At 34.7% G+C, this 25,989-nt stretch overlaps 1 protein-coding gene, 1 non-coding gene and 2 pseudogenes across 3 annotated transcripts in view; 2 read left to right on the forward strand and 2 right to left on the reverse strand.

The window, feature by feature from the left end:
* Positions 1-315, forward strand: part of LOC127107233 (photosystem I P700 chlorophyll a apoprotein A2) — a 3,176-nt gene extending 2,861 nt beyond the window's left edge. The window contains exon 1 of the mRNA XM_051044534.1: positions 1-315. This exon is cut by the window's left edge and continues 2,861 nt beyond it. Within this exon, the coding sequence (XP_050900491.1) occupies positions 1-94 (94 nt within the window). The 3' untranslated portion in view covers positions 95-315.
* A 403-nt stretch (positions 316-718) lies between these two features.
* On the forward strand, positions 719-793 carry TRNAM-CAU (transfer RNA methionine (anticodon CAU)). Its single transcript has one exon. It is a non-coding gene; the product is annotated as a tRNA-Met (tRNA).
* Positions 794-1,151: 358 nt separating this feature from the next.
* On the reverse strand, positions 1,152-3,584 carry LOC127104899 (30S ribosomal protein S7, chloroplastic-like; annotated as a pseudogene). Its single transcript, XR_007794860.1, has one exon. The product of XR_007794860.1 is annotated as a 30S ribosomal protein S7, chloroplastic-like (transcript).
* Positions 3,585-10,374: 6,790 nt separating this feature from the next.
* LOC127105611 (18S rRNA (guanine-N(7))-methyltransferase RID2-like) lies at positions 10,375-24,776 on the reverse strand (annotated as a pseudogene).
* Between the last annotated feature and the right edge of the window lie 1,213 nt (positions 24,777-25,989).

Consider the following 25,989-nt stretch of genomic DNA (forward strand, 5'->3'; position numbering starts at 1 on the left):
AGCAAGATTGGTTGGATTAGTCCACTTTTCAGTAGGTTATATATTTACTTATGCAGCTTTCTTGATTGCCTCTACATCATGTAAATTTGGTTAATTTGATTCGTTATTGTATCTGCAAAAATTTAATCTCTTTGTATGAAGAATTCTTCTATTTCTACATCTAGGATCCGACTTCTAGCATTGATAGTAATAGGAAATCAATCATCATGGCAAAGAAAAGTTTGATTTCGAGGAATAAGAATAGGAAAAAATTATGGATAGTAATAAGAAATGAATCATCATGGCAAAGAAAAGTTTGATTGCCAGGGAGAAGAAGAGGAAAAAGTTGGAAGAAAATTTTTATTTGATTCGACGATATTCAACAAAAGAAATGAGCAAAGCTCGGTCGTTAAGTGAGAGCTGGGAAATTCAGGGAAAGTTAGAAGCACTACCGCGTAATAGTGCACCTACACGTCTTCATCGACGTTGTTTTACGACTGGAAGACCACGGGGGTAATTATCGACACTTTGGATTATCTCGACACGCAGTTCGAGAAATGGTTCACCAATGTTTGTTGCCCGGTGCAACAAGATCGAGTTGGTAAGAATAAAAAATTTTCTTCATTTTTTTATTCTTTTTGATGGATAATCTGCAATCATAGTACGGTCCCTTGACCATTCCGTATAAATGGTTTGTTCTATTTGTACCCATATGGTGGAGGGGCACATTCAATTTATCGCGGAGTAGAGCAACTTGGTAGCTCGCAAGGCTCATAACCTTGAGGTTACGGGTTCAAATCCCGTCTCCGCACCATTTTTGATAAAAAATGGAATTCACTTTTTTATATTAAAAAAAATATATTGAAATATACTATTCAATACAGAAGTAACGGCGAATAGCGGGAATTGAACCCGCGTCTTCTCCTTGGCAAAGAGAAATTATACCATTCAACTATATCCGTATTTTTCTTTTTATTGTACTTTATACTTTATATATCATATCAATTCGATTTGTACAGTACAGAGCTATGTTTGATATCTAGTAGGAGTGATCAATAAAAGTAGAAATCTATATAATATAGATAGAATAGATTATGGAATATCTATAGCCTGCAACCCCCGTAAACCAACGGATAAAGTAGATTCTATATTCGATTTAGGAAATTGGTGACTTACGCATTCAATGACTTTGGCACTCGACATTCAAAAAAATCGGTAATGTACTCTCGGGTCGGGTGAATTCCATAATAGACGCTTGTTGGCATGCCAACCTTCTTTCTCCTTTCAGGACCTATCCGGGAATGTGCAAAAGTTCTATTTGCCTCCGCCATTCTATGAGTCTCTTCCTTTTTGCGTATGGCATCACCACTCCCTTTGGCAGTATCCACTAATTCGGAACTTAATTTGAAAGCCATATTTCGACCAGGACGTTTTTGGGATGCCGCTAATAACCAACGAATGGCAAGTTCTTTTTCTTGTGTCGATTTTATTTCAATGGGAACTTGATGAGTCGATCCGCTCACGCGTCTTGCTTTTACTGCTAGATTGGGAGTTACCCGACGTATTGCTTCACGTAAAACGGATAGTGGATTTGTTTTTGTCTTTTGTTGAATCCTTTTCATAGCTCGATAGATAATTAGATAAGCCAATGATTTTTTTCCGTGTTTCATAATACGGTTCACCAACATGTTAACTACTCGATTACGATAAATTGGATCGGATTTTGCTATTTTTTTTCTGCAGTACCTCGTCGTGACATGAGCGTAATAATCCATTTTTTTATAACTTATGGGGGCTAAAATAATTTATTTTGGCTTTTTGGCTCCATATTTTGAACGCCCTTGTTGACGATCCTTTACTGCGACAGCATCCAGGGTTCCTCGAACAATGTGATATCTCACACCAGGTAAATCCTTAACCCTTCCCCCTCTTACTAAGACTACAGAATGTTCTTGTAAATTATGGCCAATACCAGGTATATAAGCAGTGATTTCAAATCCAGAGGTTAAGCGTACTCTGACAACTTTACGTAACGCAGAGTTTGGTTTTTTAGGGTTAATAGTGGAAAAGTTGACAGATAAGTAATCCTTACTGCCACTCTACAGAACCGTACATGAGAATTTCACCGCATACGGCTCCTCGTTCAATTCTTTCGACGTAATTCGATCCTTTATCCTCGTTCGATAATCTCCACTTCTTCCCCCAAATCCAAAATCACGAGAACTAATTAAGTCAGTCACGTTTTCATGTTTGAATTGAACACTTTTTTTTATTCTCAAAGGAGAAAATTATTCTTTTTACTTATTTCTTTTCTTTTTTGCCATTATTCCTTCGTTTCATCCTGTAAGATCTGACCCATTTTCTTATTCATTGAAAGGTCAGGTACGGAATAAAGAAGATTATTTTTTGATCAAAAGCACTATATGAAATTGTTGGTTTTTTCTCTTTCTACCTATGTTGTAAGTATACTGTTTAAATCAATATCAATAGAAAACCTTTTTTTCTGTATGAATCAATATTATTCCATTCCAATTCCTTCCCAATATTTCCCAAAGAAAATACGGAATTGGATCTTAAATTGACGGGTTAGTGTGAGCTTATCCATGCGGTTATGCACTCTTTGAATAGGAATCTATTTTGTGAAAAATCCCGGCTTTCGTGCTTTGGTGGGTCTTTGAGATCCTTTCGATGACCTATGTTAAAAAGATATCTATCTATTTATGATACGACGATGAATTGTGTAAAGCGTGTAGTAGCAACGGAACCAGAGAGAATATATGGAAAAGACAGTTCTATTGTATACTATTCTATTATTATATATTAGTTAATGATCTCGGCTCAGCGAGTCCTTTCTTTCGTGATGAACTACCTACATTTTGTCGCTGTGGGCCGAGGAGAAAGGCAACAAGAGGATTGTAACATCATAAAAGCAAGTAGATCAACGTCTTTCCAATATACAACATAGATTTTGGCAATGCAATGTGGTTGGGCTCTCATGTCGATCCGAATAAATCATCCTTTTCGCTGAAGTAATTGCCTGCTAGACAAGAGGATAACAAGTTCAAAATTCTGTGTTAATGGTCGGATTACCCCTCTGTTTTTTGTTTTGTAATGATGAATCTTATATGTGTTCCTAAAAAAAATTTGTATCTTTTTCAGGGTCTCGGGGAGAAGTTGAAACACAGATGTAACTCCAGTTACTTCGTAAATGAAAAAATCTTTGTCACAAGAAAAAAGGGGTTCATCCATTTAATCTTGCCTTCGTTCTGATTTATTTCTATTTTTAAGAATACGGAGTCGGGTTCTTACCCGTATTGAATAGAACACTGAGCTAAATCTTCTTTATTTAGATCCGGAAAATCCTATGGTTTTATGAAATCATATGATATTGCGCAAATCCATAGTCAATCCTATTTCCGATCGGAGCAGTTGACAATTAAATCTAATTTTGCCCATTCAGCTAAGAGTGTTCCACGGAGGCCCGTTTAAGTTAAAAAAAAATAGTCGCGTTGAATTTCTCGACCTTTTGACTTAGGATTAGTCAGTCTTTTTTCTCGATTAGGGACAAGGGAAGGGGTATAACTCAGCGGTAGAGTGTCACCTTGACGTGGTGGAAGTCATCAGTTCGAACCTGATTATCCCTAAACCCAATATCAAATTTTCCATTTTGAGGACGAGATCCAATCTGAGTAGATAAGAGGATAGGGAGTTGACACAAGGGGGGGTAAGGCCATATAATATTTATGGGAGACAACTCCGGGCGAATAGTAAGCCCATGGATACAAGTCAAGTTATGTCTTCTCAGTTCAGTAACTGAAATCAAATTTAAGTTCAGTAAATGAAATCAAATTCCGAATCAGCTTTGTCTAGAAACAAGGAAGCTATAAGTAATGCAACTAGGAAGCTCATGGAGAGTTTGATCCTGGCTCAGGATGAACGCTGGCGGCATGCTTTACACATGCAAGTCGGACGGGAAGTGGTGTTTCCAGTGGCGAACGGGTGAGTAACGCGTAAGAACCTGCCCTTGGGAGGGGGACAACAGCTGGAAACGGCTGCTAATACCCCGTAGGCTGAGGAGCGATGATAAATTATGTGGTTTAAAATTTAATACTTTATTTGAGAAGTTGCTTTTGAAGTTGTTATGTTATGATTTCCCGCTGTTTGTTATCAAAGGTTTTAATGAGTTTTTGGTTGGTTGTCGTGGTGACACATTAAATTGTTGATTAAATCTTTTATATAAGTTTTGATATTTATGGTGTTACAATAGTGGTAGCAGAGTAGGTTAGTCCATCCGGCCAGATTTTTGAAATGTTATATGTTCCCTAGTACGCGACATGTGTGTGAAACACTGTCGGTGCTTGTTTATCTTTTTTACCGCTTGTTAGTGTAAAACCCTTATTTTTAATATATTGGCCAGGAACCTTTAGCCTTAATTATTGAGTTAATTATCGAACAATATATTCTCATTGATTTATTGTGACCATAATATGATGAGGTTCTAATTTATTAGGCTTAATTCTTAATTTATGAGATGTTTGAATTATTAATTTTATATTTTTTTCTAATTCGTTTATTTTATGGTAGATAATATATCATGTGGATAATTAAATTAAAGTTAGGATAATTAGAAAAATTGTTTACATAGATAATTTATGATAGCGTGAATAGTAATAGAAGGATAAAGAAATGGGATGTGGGCATTGTAGTGGAATTTTGAATTATGGATATGTTAATGTGAGTATATAATAATATATTAATAATAAATAAATAAATAAAAACCAAGTCAATTATTCCTCCAACCGATTCCCTATTATTCTCTCATGATCCCTACTTTCTCTGACCCCATCTTTAGAAATTCATAAGTTAACGTACAAACCCTTCACATAAAATATTTCTACCTGCCGACAATTTTATAATATCAATAATCCTCATATTTTGTTCTAGTATCGTTATTGAGAGTGTTGCTTGAAGTTTGTGTTCGTGTAGTGAGATCGTAGAGTTGTTCGATTCAGAAAAAAATACATTAAGGTAAGTGTTTTTCCCCATGTAACTTTAAATTAGATTTGATTTAGAAATTTGTTAGATATCATATACTTATTTAACGTTTTAGAGATTTAAATAATTGAAAACCTAAAATTTAAGTTATGTATTTTAAAGTAAGAAAGAATTAATTTTATAAGTTGTTAATGTCACAGTGTAGTCAAGGAGGAAAAATTAAAGAAGAGTATTATTAAATAAATCTAGTGATAAATTATCTTAAACTAGATGAATTTGTACCTATGATATATGATTGGTGTATGTCGGTTTTCGATAAGGTTGCGTTTGGAGGTATATACTACGTGTTTTCTTTCCAAATGCACATATCAGGTGTACTGTTCAATTTATAAAATTTCTAGGTTACAGACTAGTTATAATATAAAGGTATGTTAGGTGGTATCAAGTATAGGTGAGTTTTAATATATGATTCACTGCTATTCGTATGGGGAAAGATTTAATGGCATGGTGTATTAATTTTTTTGTGTCAGGTAGGTAATATAGTGTATGTATATATGTGGTTGGGGTGAATGGAGTCATTAATATCGACAGAATAGATATAGGATCGAAACATGTAATCCACTAAGTCCAAATTTATATATATGGAATAAAATAATTAGTTATAATATATGTATATATATACAATTATGTTGCCATCTGTCCTCAAGTAAATAAATTAGATTAAATTTTATTTAAATTGATATTTAGTTCAGGAAGCTGCTTTTACGCGGAAATGATATTTTGACTAAATGATGATACAACTATTCATATTTATTAATAATTGAGAATAAATTATATTGATTTTGATGTAGTAGTATGTGACATAACTTCTAAGATTTAGTGTAAATTTGGTGTTCAGGTCGTGGGCTTAATTTGTGGAGGACTAAGTAGTAGGGTTGTATTTTATATTCATCAGCTTAACATGACATCTTAGGTACATCTTGTGATTGCCTTAGTGGCAGGTGATTCTATTTGATCTTATTTTCATGCATGACATGTTCTATGCATTTCTGTATGGTGACTTAGTGACGGGTTATTTTCTCATTGGTATGAGATGAATTTCTGTGTGGTGCCTTAGTGGCGGGTTATTTTCTCATTAATATGAGATGAATTCTAGGTGGTGTCTTAGTGGCGGACTGAGATATCATGATCATGTAGTATTAAGAGCGTGCATATTTTATATATAAATGGATAATTGATTGATGATAAATTTGTTTGATTTTTACGTATTATGTTGTTAATAATTTTGGGTGAGTATTGGTATTTAATTCTCTTGGACATGATATGTATATTTATATTTGTCTAATTTTTAACTCTTGTTTAGTTTAATTTGACATGGTTTGTGGTTAATGGAAACTGACCCTTACAACAACATTTTAGGTACAAATATGGAGTTTCCAAGTAACTGATGTCTGCTTGATGCGTGATCGTGGGAAAGAAGGGGTTTCAATAAACAAATAAAAATACTTCAGTAGTTTATAAATTGATTGCATTATATTTTAAGTATTTATTTAATTGTGTTTGAATGGAATAGAAATGCGGTAATTTTTCGCTGGTGAATCTGAATTGTCACCGAATTCACTTATTTCAAAATCCACATATTTTATTTGAATAAGTATTTTTAATAATTTCGGAGTCATGTCTTTGACGAAAATTCGGGGGGTTACAGCTAGCAGAAGAGGGATTGAAACAAGTGGAGGAGAAGCTTTTGTTTTTCTGAGATGTTTCATGTGTGGAGGGTTAGTTAAGTGTGCCATTGATCGAAAGAGTGTTGGTGTTTTTGAGGCGGTGTTGTTTCTTGAATCCAGGAGAGTACGAATTCAAGTTTCATGATCGTGAGGCAGGTAAGGATGTCCTTGAGAGAGATTGCTCAAGTGTTCATGGTGTTTTCATCCTTGAGAGGGGGAATCGAGAGAACGATTACTGATCTACCTGTTGTGCGTGAGTTTCCTGAAGTGTTCCCATATGACATTATGATTTTCCGTCGAAGTGCGAAGTTAAGTTTGTTATAGACTTAGTACCTCGTACTAGTCCTATGTCGATGACTCCTTATGAAATGTATGCTTCAGAGCTGAGTGAGCTGAAGAAACGGTTAGAGGATCTACTTGAGAAGAAGTTTGTTTGACCGAGTGTTTTACCGTGGGGAGCATCGGTGTTGTTAGTCAAGAAGAAAGATGGTAGCATGAGGTTGTGTCTTGATTATCCAAAACTGAATAAAGTGACTATCAAGAACACATATTCTCTTCTGAGAATTAACGATTTGATGGATAAATTGATTGGTGCTTGTGTATTCAGTAAGATTGATTTGTGGTCGGGTTATCATCAGATTCGTGTGAAGCCATAAGATATTCCGAAGACTGTGTTTGGGCGTTCAGAATGAGAGATGGTCATTATGAGTATTTGGTGATGTCGTTTGGTGTGATTAATGTGTCTAGTGTGTTTATGGAATATATGAATAGGATTTTCCATCATTATCTAGACTAGTCTGTGGTTGTCTTCATCGACGGTATTTTGATATATTCTAAGTCTGATGAAGAGCATATGGAACATATGAGGATTGTATTGCAGACCTTGAAAGAAAAAAAAGATATATGCAAAGTTGTCCAAGTGTGATTTCTAGTTGCATGAAGTGAGATTACTTGGTCATATGATATCTAGTGGTGGTATCACGGTGAATCCATCAAAGATAAATGCAATGTTACAGTGGGAGACTCCAAAGTATGTTAATGAGATCAAAAGTTTTCAGGGTTTGGCTAGTTATTACAGGAGGTTTATTGAAGGATTTTCAGAGTTAGAATTGCCTTTGACTCAGTTGAATCGAAAGAGTCAAGCTTATGTGGGATGTTCAGTGTGAATGGAGTTTTCAAGAACTCAAGTAGAAATTAACGTCAGTTTCAATTTTGATTTTACCAAGTCTGAGTGAATTCTTTGTTGTGTATTGTGATGCTTCGAAGATGGGTTTAGGTGGTGTGTTTATGTAGAATGGTCAGATTGTCGATTATGCTTCTAGATAGTTGAATGTTAATGAGAGGAATTATCCTACGCATGATCTAGAGTTGGAAACTGTGGTGTTTGAGTTAAATTTTTAGAGGCATTATTGGTTTGATTTCATATTTGAAGTGTTCAGTGACCACAAGAGTTTGAAGTACTTGTTCGATCTGAAAGAGTTGAATATGAGGCAGAAGAGGTGGCTCGAATTCCTGAAGGATTATGATTTTGGCTTGAGTTACCATCCGGGTAAAGTCAATGTTGTAGCTGATGCGTTGAGTAGGAACTCGCTACATATGTCGATGTTGATGATTTGAGAATTAGAATTGATTGATCAATTCAAAGATCTGAGTTTGGTGTGTGAGGAGGCTCCTAACAGTGTGAAGTTCGGTATGTTAAAGTTGATCAATGACATTCTTGAAGAAATCAGATAAGGTTAGAAAATTGATTTGGGATTTATTTATCGGTTGGTGTTAATCAATCAAGGTAAATGAGTTTATTTCAGAATCGACGAGAATGGTGTGATGAGATTCAGAGACAGGGTTTGTGTACCTGATGTACCAAAACTCAAGAAGAATATTCTTGAGGAAGGTCATAGAAGGCATTTGAGTATTCATCCTGGTGCTACTAAGATGTACCAAGACTTGAAGACAATGTTTTGGTGGACATGAATGAAGAAGGATATAGCCGAGTTTGTTTATGCGTGTTTGACTTGCCATAAGTCGAAGATTAAACATCAGAAGTTATCGGGATTGATGAAACCGTTGAATATTCCTAAGTGAAAATTGAACAACATTTCCATGGATTTTGTGATGAGTTTTTCTAAGGCTTCTAAAGTGAATGATTCAGTCTAGGTTATTGTTGATAGACTGACTAAATCGATTCATTTCATTATGATTAAGATTTGTTATCCATTGTAGAAGTTAGTTGAGTTGTATATTAAGAAGGTTGTTTAGCTTGCATGGTATTCCTTTGAGTATTGTGTCGGATGGGGATATGAGATTCACATCGAGGTTTTGGAAGAGTTTGTAAGAAGCGTTGGGTACTAAGCTGAAGTTGAGTTCCGCTTATCATCCACAGACGGGCGGTCAGACAGAGAGGAATATCCAGCTTTTTAAGGATTTACTGAGAGCTTGTGTTTTGGAGCAGGGAGGTAACTGGGACAGTTACTTACCGTTGGTTGAGTTTACCTACAACAACCGTTTCCATTCAAGTATCGGAATTGCTCCGTTCGAGGTGTTGTATGGTATGAGGTGTATGACTTCTTTGTCTTTGTATGAATCAGGTGAGAGTGCAGTGTTTGGACATGAGATTGTGCAGCGAACCTCTGAGAAGATCAAGATACTCCAAGAGAAGATGAAGGTTTCGCAAAGTCGCCAGAAGAGTTACCATGATAAGAGGAGGAAAGCACTTGAGTTCTTGGAGGGAGATCATGTGTTTTTGCAGGCTTGGTTTCTCAAGTCGGTCGTCACTATGATAACGGTATGAGATTTTTAACAGGATGTCGAGCGTCACCATGGTGACGGGCCACTCATCATGATGTCAGAGGGGCATTCTTGTTCCTGTTTGTGTAATTCGAGCTGCCGGTTTGGATTTTTAACGTGGTTCTGCTATTTGGTTGATAAGTAACTATTGTTTGGTCGTGTTGGTGTTGTTAATGAATTATTATGAATTTAATTAATTATGCTAAAATTATTGTTGTTGAATGATAATTGTCTTACTAACATGTTGTCGTTTATATGGTGTAGCAATTGTATGAGATGTATATGATGTTGTTTTGTGATGTTGAGTTGGTACCACATACATAGTGTCATGTTGTGTCGAAGGTCGCATTTTATGTATGCATATTGTTCTGAATGTGGGTGAGATTGCGACAATGTTAGTTGTGTATTTAATGTATGATATGTTATGTGTTTATTTACCTTTGCATTCTTTACTTGAAATTTATTTCTCACCCTTTTTGCTTAATGCTGTCCACCATGAACTTCTTGCAGATAGTGCTCTGATCTTATAACATCGAGAACGAGTCGTTTAGTATGTTTTGAGTCGATGATAAATTATGTAGTTTAAAGTTTACTACTTTATTTACGAAGTTGGTTTTGAAGTTGTTTTATTATGATTTTCCACGACTTGTTATCAAAGATTTTAATGAGTTTTTGATTAATTGTCGTGATGACAACTTAAACTATCGATTAAATCTTTTATATAAGTTTCAAGTGTTTAGGGTATTACAATAATCACCTTTTTCCACCACTCTTCATCCATAATAGAATAACATACATAACTAAATTATAAAATTAATCAAGTCACGTGTACCATCACCAAACACAAAAAACTAAGAAATTTGAAGTGATAAACAAATTTGTACAAAAATCAAAAGCTATCCTTCCTTTTCCGGCCAGTGTACTTGGTATCTGGAGGAACTTTCTCTCCTCTTCTTATCCACTGTTCTTTCTGTTGGAAATAAACTCTTTTGTGTTTAGAGAAAAGTGTGTGGGAATATTAGAGGCTTGAATAGAAACTTGGTAGGTAGGAGAATTATTTATGGAAGAGAGAACTTTGTATTTTTGCTTGATTCAAAAGTGTTGGATTACATATCTATTTATAGTACTCTAAGGAGAACTCTAGACACACTAATTCTAGAGAGTTCTCAACTCTAGATATTCAAAGAGTATTCTAGAAAATATTACAATCTTAAGAAATATCTAGATACTCTAAATACTACAAGACTTTTCTAGAAACATTATCCAATATAAACTAAGCCCAAATAATTAAGTCCAAAATCAAATAATAAAATTAGGCCCAAATCAAGTTTAATATTTCAACATCCCCCCTTAAACTTGATTTGTGACTCCAAGCATATTCCTTAACTTCACGAAAGTTTCCAATTTGAGTGGCTTGGTGAAAATGTCGGCAGCTTGATCTCTAGACATTACATACTTCAACTTCACCTTCTTCTTCTTGATGCATTCTCTTATGAAGTGGTAACGAGTGTCGATGTGCTTACTTCTTTCATGAAATACAGGATTCTTTGCCAAAGCAAGTGCTGATTTATTGTCAACACATATTTCGACATGATCTTCTTATGGCATTTTTAATTCTTTCAACAAATTCCTTAGCCAAACTGCATGACAAACACATGATGTGGCAGCAACATACTCAGCTTCACAAGTTGATAGTGTGACGATAGGTTGCTTCTTTGACATCCAAGTGAAAGCAGTATCTCCCATGAAGAACACAAAACCAGTAGTGCTTTTTCTATCATCCAAGTCTCCACTCCAATCACTATCACTATAGCCAATAATCTCATAATTATTAGAAGAGTAATAGTGCAAGCCAAAATTTGTTGTACCTTTGATGTATCGAAGGATTCTTTTTGCCGCCTTGAAGTGAGTTGTTGTTGGAGCTTCCATGTAGCGACTTACGACTCCTACAACATAGAGAATATATGGCCTTGTACTTGTCAAGTAACGCAGACTTCCAATCAAACTTTTGTAAAGAGTTGGATCAACAAACTCTCCATTTTCATGCTTACTCAACTTGCTTCCACATTCCATCGGGGTGCCAACTGGATTGACATCATCCATCTTGAACTTCTTAAGGACTTCTTTGGCATAACCTTCTTGGGTGATAAAAATTCCTTTGTCTTCTTGCTTTACTTCGATGCTGAGATAATATGCCATGAGCCCCATATCTGTCATCTCAAATTCATTTGACATGTCTTTCTTGAACTCTTCGAACATGCTTAAATTGTTCCCTGTGAAGATCAAGTTATCAACATATAAGCACACAATCAAAATATCTCCACTTTGCGCTTTAATATAGAGTGCATACTCATATGGACACTTGATGAAGTTCTTGTCTTGAAAGTACTTGTCGATTCGAACATTCCAAGCTCTTGGTGCTTGCTTGAGTCCGTACAATGCCTTCTTCAACTTCAAGACTTTTTCTTCTTGCCCTTTTACTTCATAGCCTTGTGGTTGCTCGATATAAACTTCTTCTTCGAGAAAACCATTCAAGAAGGCCGACTTCACATCCATTTGATAGATCTTCCATTCATTTTGGGCTGCCAAAGAAATGATCAGACTAATAGTTTCAAGACGAGCAACGGGGGCAAATACCTCATCATAGTCAATTCCTTGTCTTTGACTATATCCTTTCGCCACCAATCTTGCTTTTTATCTCTCCACGTCTCCTTTTGCATTCTTCTTCGCCTTGTACACCCATCTTACTCCGATTGCTTTGTGTCCTTATGGAAGTGTAGTAAGTTCCCATGTATCATTCTTCATGATTGACTTGATTTCTTCTTCCATGGCGTCTCTCCACTTTACGTTTTCAACTGCTTCTTGATAGCTTAGAGGCTCACAATTACCCAAAAGGCAAAAAAGGTTAATGTCATTTATGTTTTCGGTTACCTCATAAAGCTCTTCAATACTCCTTAGTCGTGGTGTCCTCTCACTTGAGCTTGTTTCATCCAACCTTGGTGTCGGTGAGACCGGTGGTGTAATATTTTCTTCTATCATTTGTTGTTCCATTTCGTCTTCTTCTTCAAAGTAAGAAAGAAAATCGTACCTGTCTTCTTGAAGACTCCAATCCCAACAATCTTCTTCTTCGAACTCCACGTCACGCCTTATGACGATCTTTCCACTATTTGGATTATAGAGCTTGTACCCTTTGGAGGTTGAGTCGTAACCGACGAATACATACTTCTCACTTTTATCATCGAGCTTTGTTCTCCTTTCATCAGGAACGTGGGTATATGCAATGCTTCCAAACACTTTGAGGTGAGAGATCCCAGGCTTCCTTCCACTCCATGCTTCTTGTGGTGTCTTCTCATGCAGGCTTCTTATTGAGGAACGATTTGTCAGATAAACCGCACATGCCACTGCTTCGGCCCAAAACTCTCTCGGCATCTTCTTGCTCTTAAGCATGCTTCGCCCCATGTTAAGTATGGTCCGATTCTTTCTCTCTGCTACTCCATTTTGTTATGGTGATCTTGGCACTGTTAGTGGACGGCGGATTCCATGGTCTTCACAATATTTTTGGAACTCATTTGAAATGAACTCTCCTCCTCGGTCAGATCTCATGGCCTTAATGGAAAGACCACTTTCTTTCTCCACAAGGGCTTTGAACTTCTTGAAGTTTTCAAACACTTCTGACTTCTCCTTCAAGAAATAAACCCATGTTTTTCTAGAATAATCATCAATACAGAGGAGAAAGTATTTAATCTTACCAAAAGAGTTTGGATTGATTGGTCCATAAACATCAGTGTGTATGAGCTCTAGCGGTTTTGTCGCTCTTGACGTTGATTCCTTTGGAAAGCTTTTCCGGAATTGCTTCCCAACTAGACATCCTTCACATAGTTGGTCTGGGTGGTTTATACTAGGCAAGCCTCTCACCATTTCCTTCTTTGACAAACATTTTAGACTATCGAAGTTGAGATGTCCGAATCGTAGATGCCATAGCCACGAAGAGTCAGTATAGCAAGTCTTGAGACACTTTGCAACATCATTTTGAATGTTCAAGAGGAACATTCTATTATTTGACATAGGCACCTTAGCAATCAAGTTATGTCTACAATCTCTTAAGAAAAGACTATGTTCTTTCAAGTGGATGTCATAGCCTTTCTCTAATAATTGTCCCAAGCTCAAAATATTATTCTTCATGTTAGGAACATAATAGACATTGGATATGAATTGATGACTCCCATTCTTTAAGCGTATAAGAATTTTACCTTTGCCTTTGACCGGTATCTTTGAGTCATCTCCAAATGAGACATTGCCAGTTGTCGCTTCATTGATCTCTACGAACATGCTTCGATCGCCACACATGTGGTTGCTTGCGCCGGTGTCGAGGTACCATTTGTTTCTTTTCTTTTCAACTTGGTTTTGGCACGCGAGCAACAAAGTTTCTTCTTCTCTGCCTTTTTCTTCTACAAAGTTAGCTTTCTCCACAACTTTCTTCGAGAATCTACACTCAGATGCATAATGGCCGATCTTGTTGCAGTTGAAGCACTTGATTTGTGATTTGTCACACCTCGACCATGAATTTCCTCTTCCACGACCTCTTGTTGCTTGTGGATTCCAGCTTCTTTCTCCATTGTTAGAGTAGTTGTTGTAACTGCCTCTTCCTTCTCCTCCATGTCCTCGTCCACGCCCACGATCTTGACCACGACCTCGTCCTCTTTGGCTCTTGTAATTCGCATAATTTGTTTCCTTTATGTTGAGTTGTAGTAGTTTCTCCATAGCCTCCTTTTGTTTAATTTTTCTCTTTTGTTTTTCTTCGTATGCTTGTAAGGAACCCATGAGTTGCTCAATAGTCATGGTCTTTAAATCCTTGTTTTCTTCAATGTTGGTAACAATGAAGTCAAAACTTGGATTTAAAGTGCGAAGTATTTTCTCCATGACTTTTACCTCATCAACATCTTCACCATTTCTTTTAAGTTGATTGACTACGGCCAATACTCGAGAAAAATAATCAGAAATTGACTCGAACTCTTCCATAAATAAACGTTCAAAATCACCTCTAAGAGTTTGAAGACGAATCTTTTTCACCTGTTCCACTCCTTTGTTGCAAGTTTGAAGTTTGTCCCATGCTTCTTTGACCGTCGTTGCGTTGGAGATCTTCTCAAATGTATCTTCATCCACCGATTGATAAATGAGGAAGAGAGCTTTCTTGTCTCTCTTTCTTGACTCCCTCAATGTCTCCTTTACACCTTGGCTTAGCGAGGCTTCATCTTGCTCATTGAAGCCTTTCTCAACGATATCCCACACATCTTGAGCTCCTAGTAGCGTCTTCATCTTGATACTCCAATTGTCATAGTTGTTCTTTGTGAGCATCGGCATTTGAAAAGGGAAACCTCCATTTGCCATTTTTTAGGACCTTGAAGCTCTGATGCCACTTTGTTGGAAATAAACTCTTTTGTGTTTAGAGAAAAGTGTGTGGGAATATTAGAGGCTTGAATAGAAACTTGGTAGGTAGGAGAATTATTTATGGAAGAGAGAACTTTGTATTTTTGCTTGATTCAAAAGTGTTGGATTACATCTCTATTTATAGTACTCTAAAGAGAACTCTAGACACACTAATTCTAGAGAGTTCTCAACTCAAGATATTCAAAGAGTATTCTAGAAAATATTACAATCTTAAGAAATATCTAGATACTCTAAATACTACAAGACTTTTCTAGAAACATTATCCAATATAAACTAAGCCCAAATAATTAAGTCCAAAATCAAATAATAAAATTAGGCCCAAATCAAGTTTAATATTTCAACACTTTCTTCCTCTTTATCCATTCCCTTCCCTTTTCGCCTTTGCTATTTTTCTGTATCTTTCAGGGTCTATGCCTGTCTGAGATATATACCTGCAGTATTTTTGTTTGATCAATAATGTAAAACTAGCAATATGCTTACAAAGAAATTACATCTTCAAAAAGTTATCAGTTCATATGTTTATTCATCATCCATGACTGCATATTGATGTTTCCATCAATGATTGAGAGATCTTACTTTATTCTATGAAGTGAATTGATCTTTTTAGACTAGCTATAACCAATTCAAAAATAAAACTAACTAATGAGATTCAAGAATAAATCAATACCTGGTGCTTTGTAACCATAACCAAAACAATATGTTAAGAACAATTATTTTTACAAAATTCATTACATTTTTTTATAAGACATGAATAGAATATCACATGTGTGGTGGGACTTACTGTTTTATTTTCTTCACTTTCACTGTCGTCATCTTCAGTTTTACCTTTGGGCAAGGGTTCATTACAACCACATGTGAGATAAAGAAACTCATTTCTCCTCTTAGCACTGTCATAAGATAATTGTTCCACAGTTAGTGAAAAAAAAACAAAGTTGAAGAAATACAAGATAATAATGATTTATATTGTTAGTCCCGGGCACTCAACAAATAAATAGGCAACATCAAAAACCCTAGATTCTAAACAAAACCTAAAACCCTACTGCAAGAAAACCCTAGAGCTAAAGAGAAGCCTCGCCAGAAAACTCTAGTTGGCCAGAAATGAATGAGCTCCAATAGTATTGTAAGACTTATTCATACCTTTCTGGATAATCCTCCAATATCGCCCCTCTAAATCCAGCTTTCATTGCAGCACTCGTAATCAATGCACGTGGATCATTGTTTTCAGGATACACTTGAAATACTGCTCTAGCACCATTTGCTAAGCATCTATATAAAGACGTAAAAAAGGCCCTACAAAAGAATAGAACTTACATTATTTGGAGTGACAGGGTAAAAGTGAGCATTTCCATTATAATCAAATGTTAGCATAGATGGTAAGTTGCAAAGAAATGTGAAAAACTCTGGCATGTTTTCATATGCTTTGACATGCATTGAAAAAATGAAAAGTGATATAATATATAAGGAAAGGAACATACTTCAATCTTAGATGAGGGTTGTGAGAGGATTTATCAACATTACATAACCACTGCATTATCATACATTCGTCAAAAAATTAGTAATGAAAATCAGATACATAATACAGGCAAACTTGGTAGAAAATTGTACTTCCCCAAGCATTTGTTTTAGATTATACATTCACCAGTAGAGTCGACAGTGTCTGACTGTATATCCCCAACGGAGTTGACAGTGCCAGACTGTATCTTCCCAGCAGAAGCGGCTGCTCCTCAAAGTTCGATGCCAGATCGATGATCTCGACGCTAGACCCATGGTCTCTTTCCTTGAAGCAGAATCTCGGTACCGTATCGGTGTTTGCTTCCCCTGCTGAGTCGTCTCTCTCGCAGATTATGGTTGCCAGAACCACTGTCGCTTTCCTCAGCAGTAAGTTTTCAGTGTCATTCTCTCCCCAGCCAGAGCCTCGGTATTTTGTTACTTGCCAGAACACCGTGTGGCGGGTCATTTCCCCACAGAGTTCTTTGTGTTGTGCATCTCCAACAGCCTTGCCAGGGTCCAGAAGATGGTGATCATTTCCCCAGCAGAATTCCTTGCCTCATCTTGGCGTTCTCTCTAATCAAGCATTTTGCATCCCTGCATGTAGAATCATATTGCATTGCATCCTCCCAAATTGCGTAGCATTTCCATTTTCATGGAGCATTACGCCATTGAAAAATTCAAACATACGCATGTAAAGCATAAGACATTCTCGGTATCCCAAGTGATAAGCCAGAAGTTGTCTCCAGTACTCAAACTGAAGATTGTTCATGACTTATCTTTATTATTCCCAGCAGGGGTCGTTGGCCCACGTGCCGCCTCAATTATCATTTTCCCTATTTCTGTCGATGCTGACAGGCATGGAAGTTTCCGGTATTCAGACCGAAGTGGCATTCAGGCCAGTTTTCCGATGTTCAGATCGAAGAAGTTTCCGACGTTCAGGTTGACGCAACTTGTGGCATTCAGGCCAAGTTTCCGGTATTCAGACCGAAGTGGCATTCAAGCCAGTTTTTCGATGTTCAGATCGAAGAAGTTTCCGACATTCAGGTCGATGCAACTTGTGGCATTCAGGTCAGTTTTCCAGTATTCAGACCGAAGTGGCATTCAGGCCAGTTTTCCGATGTTCAGATCGAAGAAGTTTCCGACATTCAGGTCGATGCAACTTGTGGCATTCAGGCCAGTTTTCCGGTATTCAGACTGAAGTGACACTCAGGCCAATTTCCCGGTGTTCAGACCGATGTTTGATAATCTAATATCTTCTAATGTTCAGATCGAAGAAGTTTCCGACATTCAGGTCGATGCAACTTGTGGCATTCAGGCCAGTTTTCCAGTATTCAGACCGAAGTGGCATTCAGGCCAGTTTCCCGGTGTTCAGACCGATGTTTGATAATCAAGTATCGTCCGATGCTCAGATCGAAGTCATTTCCAGTATTCAGATTGATGAGCGGCATTTAGGCCATGGTTATTTCTGTGTTACCATTTATTTTGGTATTCAGGCTAACATTCCTTGTTTCGGTGTTCAGACCGACTCTCACCGTACCAGACGGATTCTTTTTCAAGACCACCTCTTGGCCGATTCTGACAGGCATTGTAACTTCATTTTTTCACTTCAGTGTAAATTTTCGGGCTTTTATCGTATTCAATCACTTGATACCTCGAAAGTGTGAAAATCGTTGTTATCTTCCTTTTGGGTTTCTAGTTGATTGAATAGGGGCAGCTGTAATACCCCAAAATTTACCCTTCATTTTTCCTGGAAGCATGGGATTATGTTTTACACTTCATTAGCATCATATTAGGTCATACTCATTGCATACTGTATGTGACATGGAGATCAGGTTTTGATCGATCACTCCTTAACAGAAGGAGCCCACACAAAGCAAGATTGAGAATTGGACTTCATCTTCTAAGTATACAAGTCTCAAGGGTCTCAGGGGGGTCCAAGTATCTTATTATGGTCCTCAGTTCATCAGTGAAGGATTCAAAGTTATCAGAGTGTTCATCTGGCTTTAATCAGAAATTAGGGTTTCATGGCTACCTGCAACAGGAAATGTTTGGTTGGAAGTAGAGGAGCTCATTCATGTCATGATTAGAGAGGCATCTTGGCCTAGGAAGATTCACAATTATCTCAGAAAGATCCATTGGCAATCAGTGCAATCAGTTCTTGATCATTTTGCCCTATAACTAGGGTTTGGTATAAAATAAGTTTATTTCTGATTCTTTGGGTGAAACTATTTTCCATGGCCCTCCATATGTACACAAGGGTCTACATACAAAAAATAAGCTCTTTATTTGAGCTAGAAGTGCTTCAATTAATCAATGGAATCGGGAATCTGACAGTTTGGGAAAAGTCAACTATGGGGCCAGAAAAGTCAACTCCTGACATTTTGAGAGTGGAATCTCAAAATCCATGCCTAGGGGATCCTACATGTGAAATTTGATCAAGGTTGGATCATGGATTCATCATTTAATCAGGAATTGGAAAAGTTACTTAATTTGGAAATGAGTGACTTTCCATTTAGGGCAAGTTTTCATGATCGTTGCACTCACTTTAAGCCCATTTTGCATCAATATGAAAGCTCCATTTGAAAATTTCTCCAACATGAAAGTTGTTCCTCTTGTTCCAAGCTTTCTAGAGATATAAAGTTTGCTCCATTTGGATTAGAATTAAAAAAGTTATGCTTAGTCAAAGTGAGACATTTTTTAGGACACTTAGAAAAATTTCTAAGTCCAAAATCTTCAAAATTTGTCAAGACTTCTTGGCCAGTTTTCTTGCACTTCAAGGCATTATTTGAAAATACTTTCTTCACAACAATTGTACCTTGCCATGTCCTCTTTCACATCCTTTTAGAATCATCTCATTTGGATCCATGGTTTGAGAGATACATTCATTTAAAGTGGTCATCATGACTTGATTTTCTAGGCAGATTTTGGGCTTGGCTGGCCCAATCAGATTTTCTAAGCATGCTGCACAAACCAGTCACGTTTTTTTTACCTCTTTTGGCCATGCATTGGACATCCATTCACTTAAGTTTGGCCCAAAATAACAACATTTTACACCTCACTTCACACTTTTATTCTTATGGATAAATCACTTATTAAAAAGCCCATGAGAACACCTAATTCACCCTATTTAAGAAGCTGAAACTCTAACCCTAAAGGAGCATTGGAATTTCGTGACAAGGAGGCAAAGCTTCATCACATATCAGATTTCATTCCACTTCTATTTTCCATTAGGTAATCATCTCTTCCATGACCATGTTTTGATATATCTACGTTTGCTTACCATGTTCATCACCATTAATCCTTCCATTTTCATATTTCTTTTTCTTATTTAAAATATTTTATTCGTCCATAAAATTACCCAAAAATACTTTTCACTTTTCTTAACGTTTTAATTAATTTTATATAATTTTTATTTTTGTATTTTTTTAATATTAATATTTTATTTTAATTATTTATTCTAAATGGTCCATTTTAACACACTTTTTTTTATTGATTTTATTTTTATGACTTAAAATTATTATTAGCATTTGATTTTTGGGATGAAGGTTGACCACTATCTCATGGTCAACCTGACTTTTTCTTGGAATTTTATTTCACATTTTCAATTTATTTTGGATTTATTTTTGACCTAATTTGGTTGGTTGACTTTTAATTTGACTTCTGTTTTATTTTAATTAATTCACGTACCAATTTTCATTATTTTTAAAATCTTTTTGGGGGATGATGATGTCTTGACTCCACCTTATTTAATTTAATCTTTCATAATTTTCTTGATTAATTTACTATTTATTCTTGATTTATTTCTAACCTAGTCTTATTAATTGACTTTTAATTTGACTTCTGTTTTATTTTAATTAATTCACGTACCAATTTTCATTATTTTTAAAATCTTTTTGGGGGATGATGATGTCCTGACCCCACCTTATTTATTTTAATTTTTCATAATTTTCTTGATTAATTTACTATTTATTCTTGATTTATTTCTAACCTAGTCTTATTAATTGACTTTTGGTTTGACCTATGTTTTGTTTTAATTAATTCACGTGCCAATTTTCATTATTTTTAAAATCTTATTGGGGGATGATGATGTCCTGACCCCACCTTATTTAGTTTAATTTTTCATAATTTTCTTGATTAATTTGCTATTTGCATATGAGATGAACGAGGGAGGATCAAAAGATCTCTTTAATTGCCATAAGCAATCCCTAAGTCAAACATCGATCATAAAGAAGTCAACTGAAATTCAAGTCAACTTAAAAAATAACAAATAAATAGCAAATCAATCAAGAAAATTATGAAAAATTAAACTAAATAAGGTGGGGTCAGGGCATCATCATCCCTAAAAAGATTTTAAAAATAATGAAAATTGGCACGTGAATTAATTAAAACAAAACATAGGTCAAACCAAAAGTCAATTAATAAGACTAGGTTAGAAATAAATCAAGAATAAATAGAAAATTAATCAAGAAAATTATGAAAAATTAAACTAAATAAGGTGGGGTCAGGACATCATCATCCCCCAAAAAGATTTTAAAAATAATGAAAATTGGTACGTGAATTAATTAAAATAAAACAGAAGTCAAATTAAAAGTCAATTAATAAGACTAGGTTAGAAATAAATCAAGAATAAATAGTAAATTAATCAAGCAAATTATGAAAAATTAAACTAAATCAGGTGGGGTCAGGACATCATCCCCCAAAAAGATTTTAAAAATAATGAAAATTGGTACGTGAATTAATTAAAATAAAACAGAAATCAAATTAAAAGTCAACCAACCAAACTAGGTCAAAAATAAATCCAAAATAAATTGAAAATGTGAAATAAAATTCCAAGAAAAGGTCAGGTTGACCATGAAACAGTGGTCAACCTTCATCCCAAAAATCAAATGCTAACAATAACTTTAAGTCATAAAAATAAAATTAATAAAAAAAAGTGTGTTAAAATGGACCATTTAGAATAAATAATTAAAATAAAATATTAATATTAAAAAAATATGAAAATAAAAATTATATAAAATTAAATAAAACATTAAGAAAAGTGAAAAGTATTTTTGGGTAATTTTATGGACGAAGAAAATATATTAAATAAGAAAAAGAAATATGAAAATGGAAGGATTAATGGTGATGAACATGGTAAGCAAACGTAGATATATCAAAACATGGCCATGGAAGAGATGATTACCTAATGGAAAATAGAAGTGGAATGGAATCTGATATGTGATGAAACTTTGCCTCCTTGCCACGAAATTCCAATGCTCCTTTAGGGTTAGGGTTTCAGCTTCTTAAATAGGGTGGATTAGGTGTTCTCATGAGCTTTTTAATAAGTGATTTATCCATAAGAATAAAAGTGTGAAGTGAGGTGTAAAATGTTGTTATTTTGGGCCAAACTTAAGTGAATGGATGTCCAATGCATGGCCAAAAGAGGTAAAAAAACGTGACTGGTTTGTGCAGCATGCTTAGAAAATATGATTGGGCCAGCCAAACCCAAAATCTGCCTAGAAAATCAAGTCATGGTGCCCACTTTAAATGAATGTATCTCTCAAACCATGGATCCAAATGAGATAATTCCAAAAGGATGTGAAAGAGAACATGGCAAGGTACAATTGTTGTGAAGAAAGTATTTTCAAATAATGCCTTGAAGTGCAAGAAAATTGGCCAAGAAGTCTTGACAAATTTTGAAGATTTTGGACTTAGAAATTTTTCTAAGTGTCCTAAAAAAATGTCTCACTTTGACTAAGCATAACTTTCTCAATTCTAATCCAAATGGAGCAAACTTTATATCTATAGAAAGCTTGGAACAAGAGGAACAACTTTCATGTTGGAGAAACTTCCAAATGGAGCTTTTATCTTGATGCAAAATGGGCTTAAAGTGAGTGCAACGATCATGAAAACTTGCCCTAAATGGAAAGTCAACCATTTCCAAATTAAGTAACTTTTCCAATTCCTGATTAAATGATGAATCCATGATCTAACCTTGATCAAATTTCACATGTAGGATCCCCTAGGCATGGATTTTGAGATTCCACTCTCAAAATGTCAGGAGTTGACTTTTCTGGCCCCACATTTGACTTTTCCCAAACTGTTTGATTCCTGATTCCATTGATCAATTGAAGCACTTCTAGCTCAAATAAAGAGCTTATTTTTTGTATGTAGACCCTTGTGGACATATGGAGGGCCATGGAAAAGAGTTTCACCCAAAGAATTAGAAATAAACTGATTTTATACCAAACCCTAGTTTTAGGGCAAAATGATCAGGAACTGATTGCATTGATTGTCAATGGATCTTTCTGAGATAATTGTGAATATTCCTAGGCCAAGATGCCTCTCTAATCATGACATGGATGAGCTCCTCTACTTCCAATCAAACATTGTCTGTTGCAGGTAGCCATGAAACCCTAATTTCTGATTAAATCCAAATGAACACTCTGATAGCTTTGAATCCTTCACTGATGAACTGAGGATCATAATAAGATACTTGGACCCCCTGAGACCCTTGAGACTTGTATACTTAGAAAATGAAGTCCAATTCTCAATCTTGCTTTGTGTGGGCTCCTTCTGTTAAGGAGTGATCGATCAAAACCTGATCTCCATGTCACTAATGCAGTATGCAATGAGTATGACCTAATATGATGCTAATGAAGTGTAAAACATAATCCCATGCTTCTAGGAAAAATGAAGGGTAAATTTCGGGGTATTACAAAAATGATGACCTATTCACACCCATATCTAAAATTAAGTCTAAGACTAAGTTTTATTTCTTATCATTGTATGGTTTTCATAATAGAGTAGCATTCCTAAACGATTATATTCTTCTTTACATGGTGACCTTGCATGACTATTTTAATTTGAATTTTTCATTTATCAAAAGCACACCTGAATGGTAGATATGCCGATGGCCCCATCAAACACTCCAAAACGAAGCCCTAAACCCTGAAACCAAGGATAAAGTGTGAGATAAAGAGGTATGAAAGATGCAGAGCATGTGTGATGATGTTATCTTTAACATAAAGAGATAGTACTAAATAATAGTGTAGCATTTTATCCTTCATTAAACTACTCTATTTATAATTTTTCCATTGTTCATCCAATTAAGTAACTGAATTTTTAATGCATGACTACTACGGACTAGTGTTTATTAATAACATGGAAAAGGAAACTACAAGCCTTTTTTATATCATAAAACAAGGGTATGGTTGAAATGCCTTATTTGAGATTATCTTTTGTTATAGAAATAGTCAAGTATTTAATGCATAAGTATTCAAATGTAAAACACTTGGGCTATGTTTGGATTGATGGAATGTGATGGAGCGGAATAGAATGGTATAAACTTATATTCCATTGTTTTGTTTAATTAAAAATGGATGGAATGGAGTGGAACATGATGGAATACATCCCATCCCATTCCATCACTTTTTATACCATCTGATTCGGGCGGAATGAGAAAATTGCTATATTCTGTTATGAAATACCCAAACAATGAAATGACATATTTATTCCATTTTGTTCCGCTCCACTCCATTCCGTGATGTGGAACAGAATGAGTTAAATCTCATCTCGTACCACTTCATTTCATCATGTTTCATCCATCCAAACAAAGTCTCTAATCAAACTAATCATCGATACATAGCCTAAGATGACGTGAACAACAACAGTCACACAGAAAAAATTATTATGAATGTATAATAATGTTGAAATTAGATTAAAAATTGACCTGACCCATGTCACCAAGTAAAAGGTCCCCCTCAACCTCACCCTCTAATGCAATATCTACACGTTAACAATTACATATTCATAATTATTAAAAACCAAATAGATAGGAATATGTAACAAAATTAATTGGAAAAGAAATAGAATAAAAGGGTAAACATTACATACTAAGCATTGAGGCTGAAATATCAAGGCCTATCCAATGGTGTCCATTCTCTGTGATAGTCTCACCGCTGAGTCCTGAGCCACAACCTAAACAAAACGATCATTCACATTCACAAATCAAAATTTATATATAATGAATGGTAAAGAGGTAAAACAAACGAAACGAAGTAAAGTAAAATACCAATGTCAAGGAGTAATTTAGGAACACCATCTTTGGGTAAATTGAGTAGCTCCAGTGCTCGCTCAAACATTGAAGTCTTTGTTAAACACACCAACAATCAGAAACCGATACCAAAAAATAGAAGAAAATAGAATTGAGACGAAGAAGAAGTAAAACCTGAATTTCAATATTACGGGAACTAGAGGTATATTTGCGTGATATGTCATCATCGTAGAATATCTCCGGCGGCGCTACCACCTCTGGTCTCGAACTCATTGCCGTTACCAAAGCCCTAAAACACCACAGTATTCACATCTATGGCGGAGGAAGGAGTTAAATAACAATGCTATAAGTTTTCCAACTAAACTTCCGGCAAAATTTATAATAAATAATAATTATAATTATAATTATAATTATTGGTATTAAATAAATAAAAAATAATAATAATTTCATATTAAAAAACTATTTAACCCCACTTAATAAATAAAAAACTAACCCTTTAGAAAATAGCAATAACATAACCACACATTTTTTAAATAGCTAAAAAATAGAAAATTAATTTTTTAATAAATAATGATAATTAATTCAATTCAATGCTTTCTAAAAAAAGTAACCAATTAAAATTTTATTAAGTAAATAATAATAATAATAAAGTTAATGTATTGATTTCTAAAAAAAGTAACCAATTAAACTTTTTTTAAATAAATAATAATAATAAATTTAATTTATTGCTTTCTAAAGAAAGTAACCAATTAAACTTTTTTTAAATAAATAAAATAATAAAGTTAATTTATTTCTTTCTAAAAGAATTAATTAATTAGTTTTTTAAATAAATAATAATTATTATAATATATATATATATATATATATATATATATATATATATATATATATATATATATATATATATATATATATATATATATATATATATATATAAATTGAAATACACTAACAGTGTAAAAGAATTTTACATTGGTTAAACATAGATATGTTTGATTTTTATTTTAAAAATCTATAAAATAATGCAAACAGGTGATGGTGATGAATCGTCAGTGTAAATCTTTTTACACTGACAGTACATACTAATTAATCATATATATATATATATATATATATATATATATATATATATATATATATATATATATATATATATATATATATATATAATTTCATCAAGTTATAAGATGATGTCATTTTTAATTAACATCCCAATTAAATACCTCGTGATTAATTTCGAAATAATGTCAATGATTCTCAAATCATTGAAAAGGTTGAGGGGTCAAAGAGATAGTCAAAGAGATCAACCATGACAAAGCATATCCGTAATAGAATTACAGTTTTATAGCAGAATGTTAAATAATACATTTATTTTTATTATTATTTTAAATTAATATAATTAAATTCAAAATTATAATGTTATTATTTCATTAAATTTTATTATAAAATTTATATATAAAAGTTTAATATATTTTGATATTACTTTACTTTTACATATATATTGAAAAATATTCGCATGTGTTTATTACA

Source organism: Lathyrus oleraceus, chromosome 7 (genome assembly GCF_024323335.1).
Source record: "Lathyrus oleraceus cultivar Zhongwan6 chromosome 7, CAAS_Psat_ZW6_1.0, whole genome shotgun sequence".
In the NCBI taxonomy this organism is placed as follows: Eukaryota; Viridiplantae; Streptophyta; class Magnoliopsida; order Fabales; family Fabaceae; genus Lathyrus; species Lathyrus oleraceus.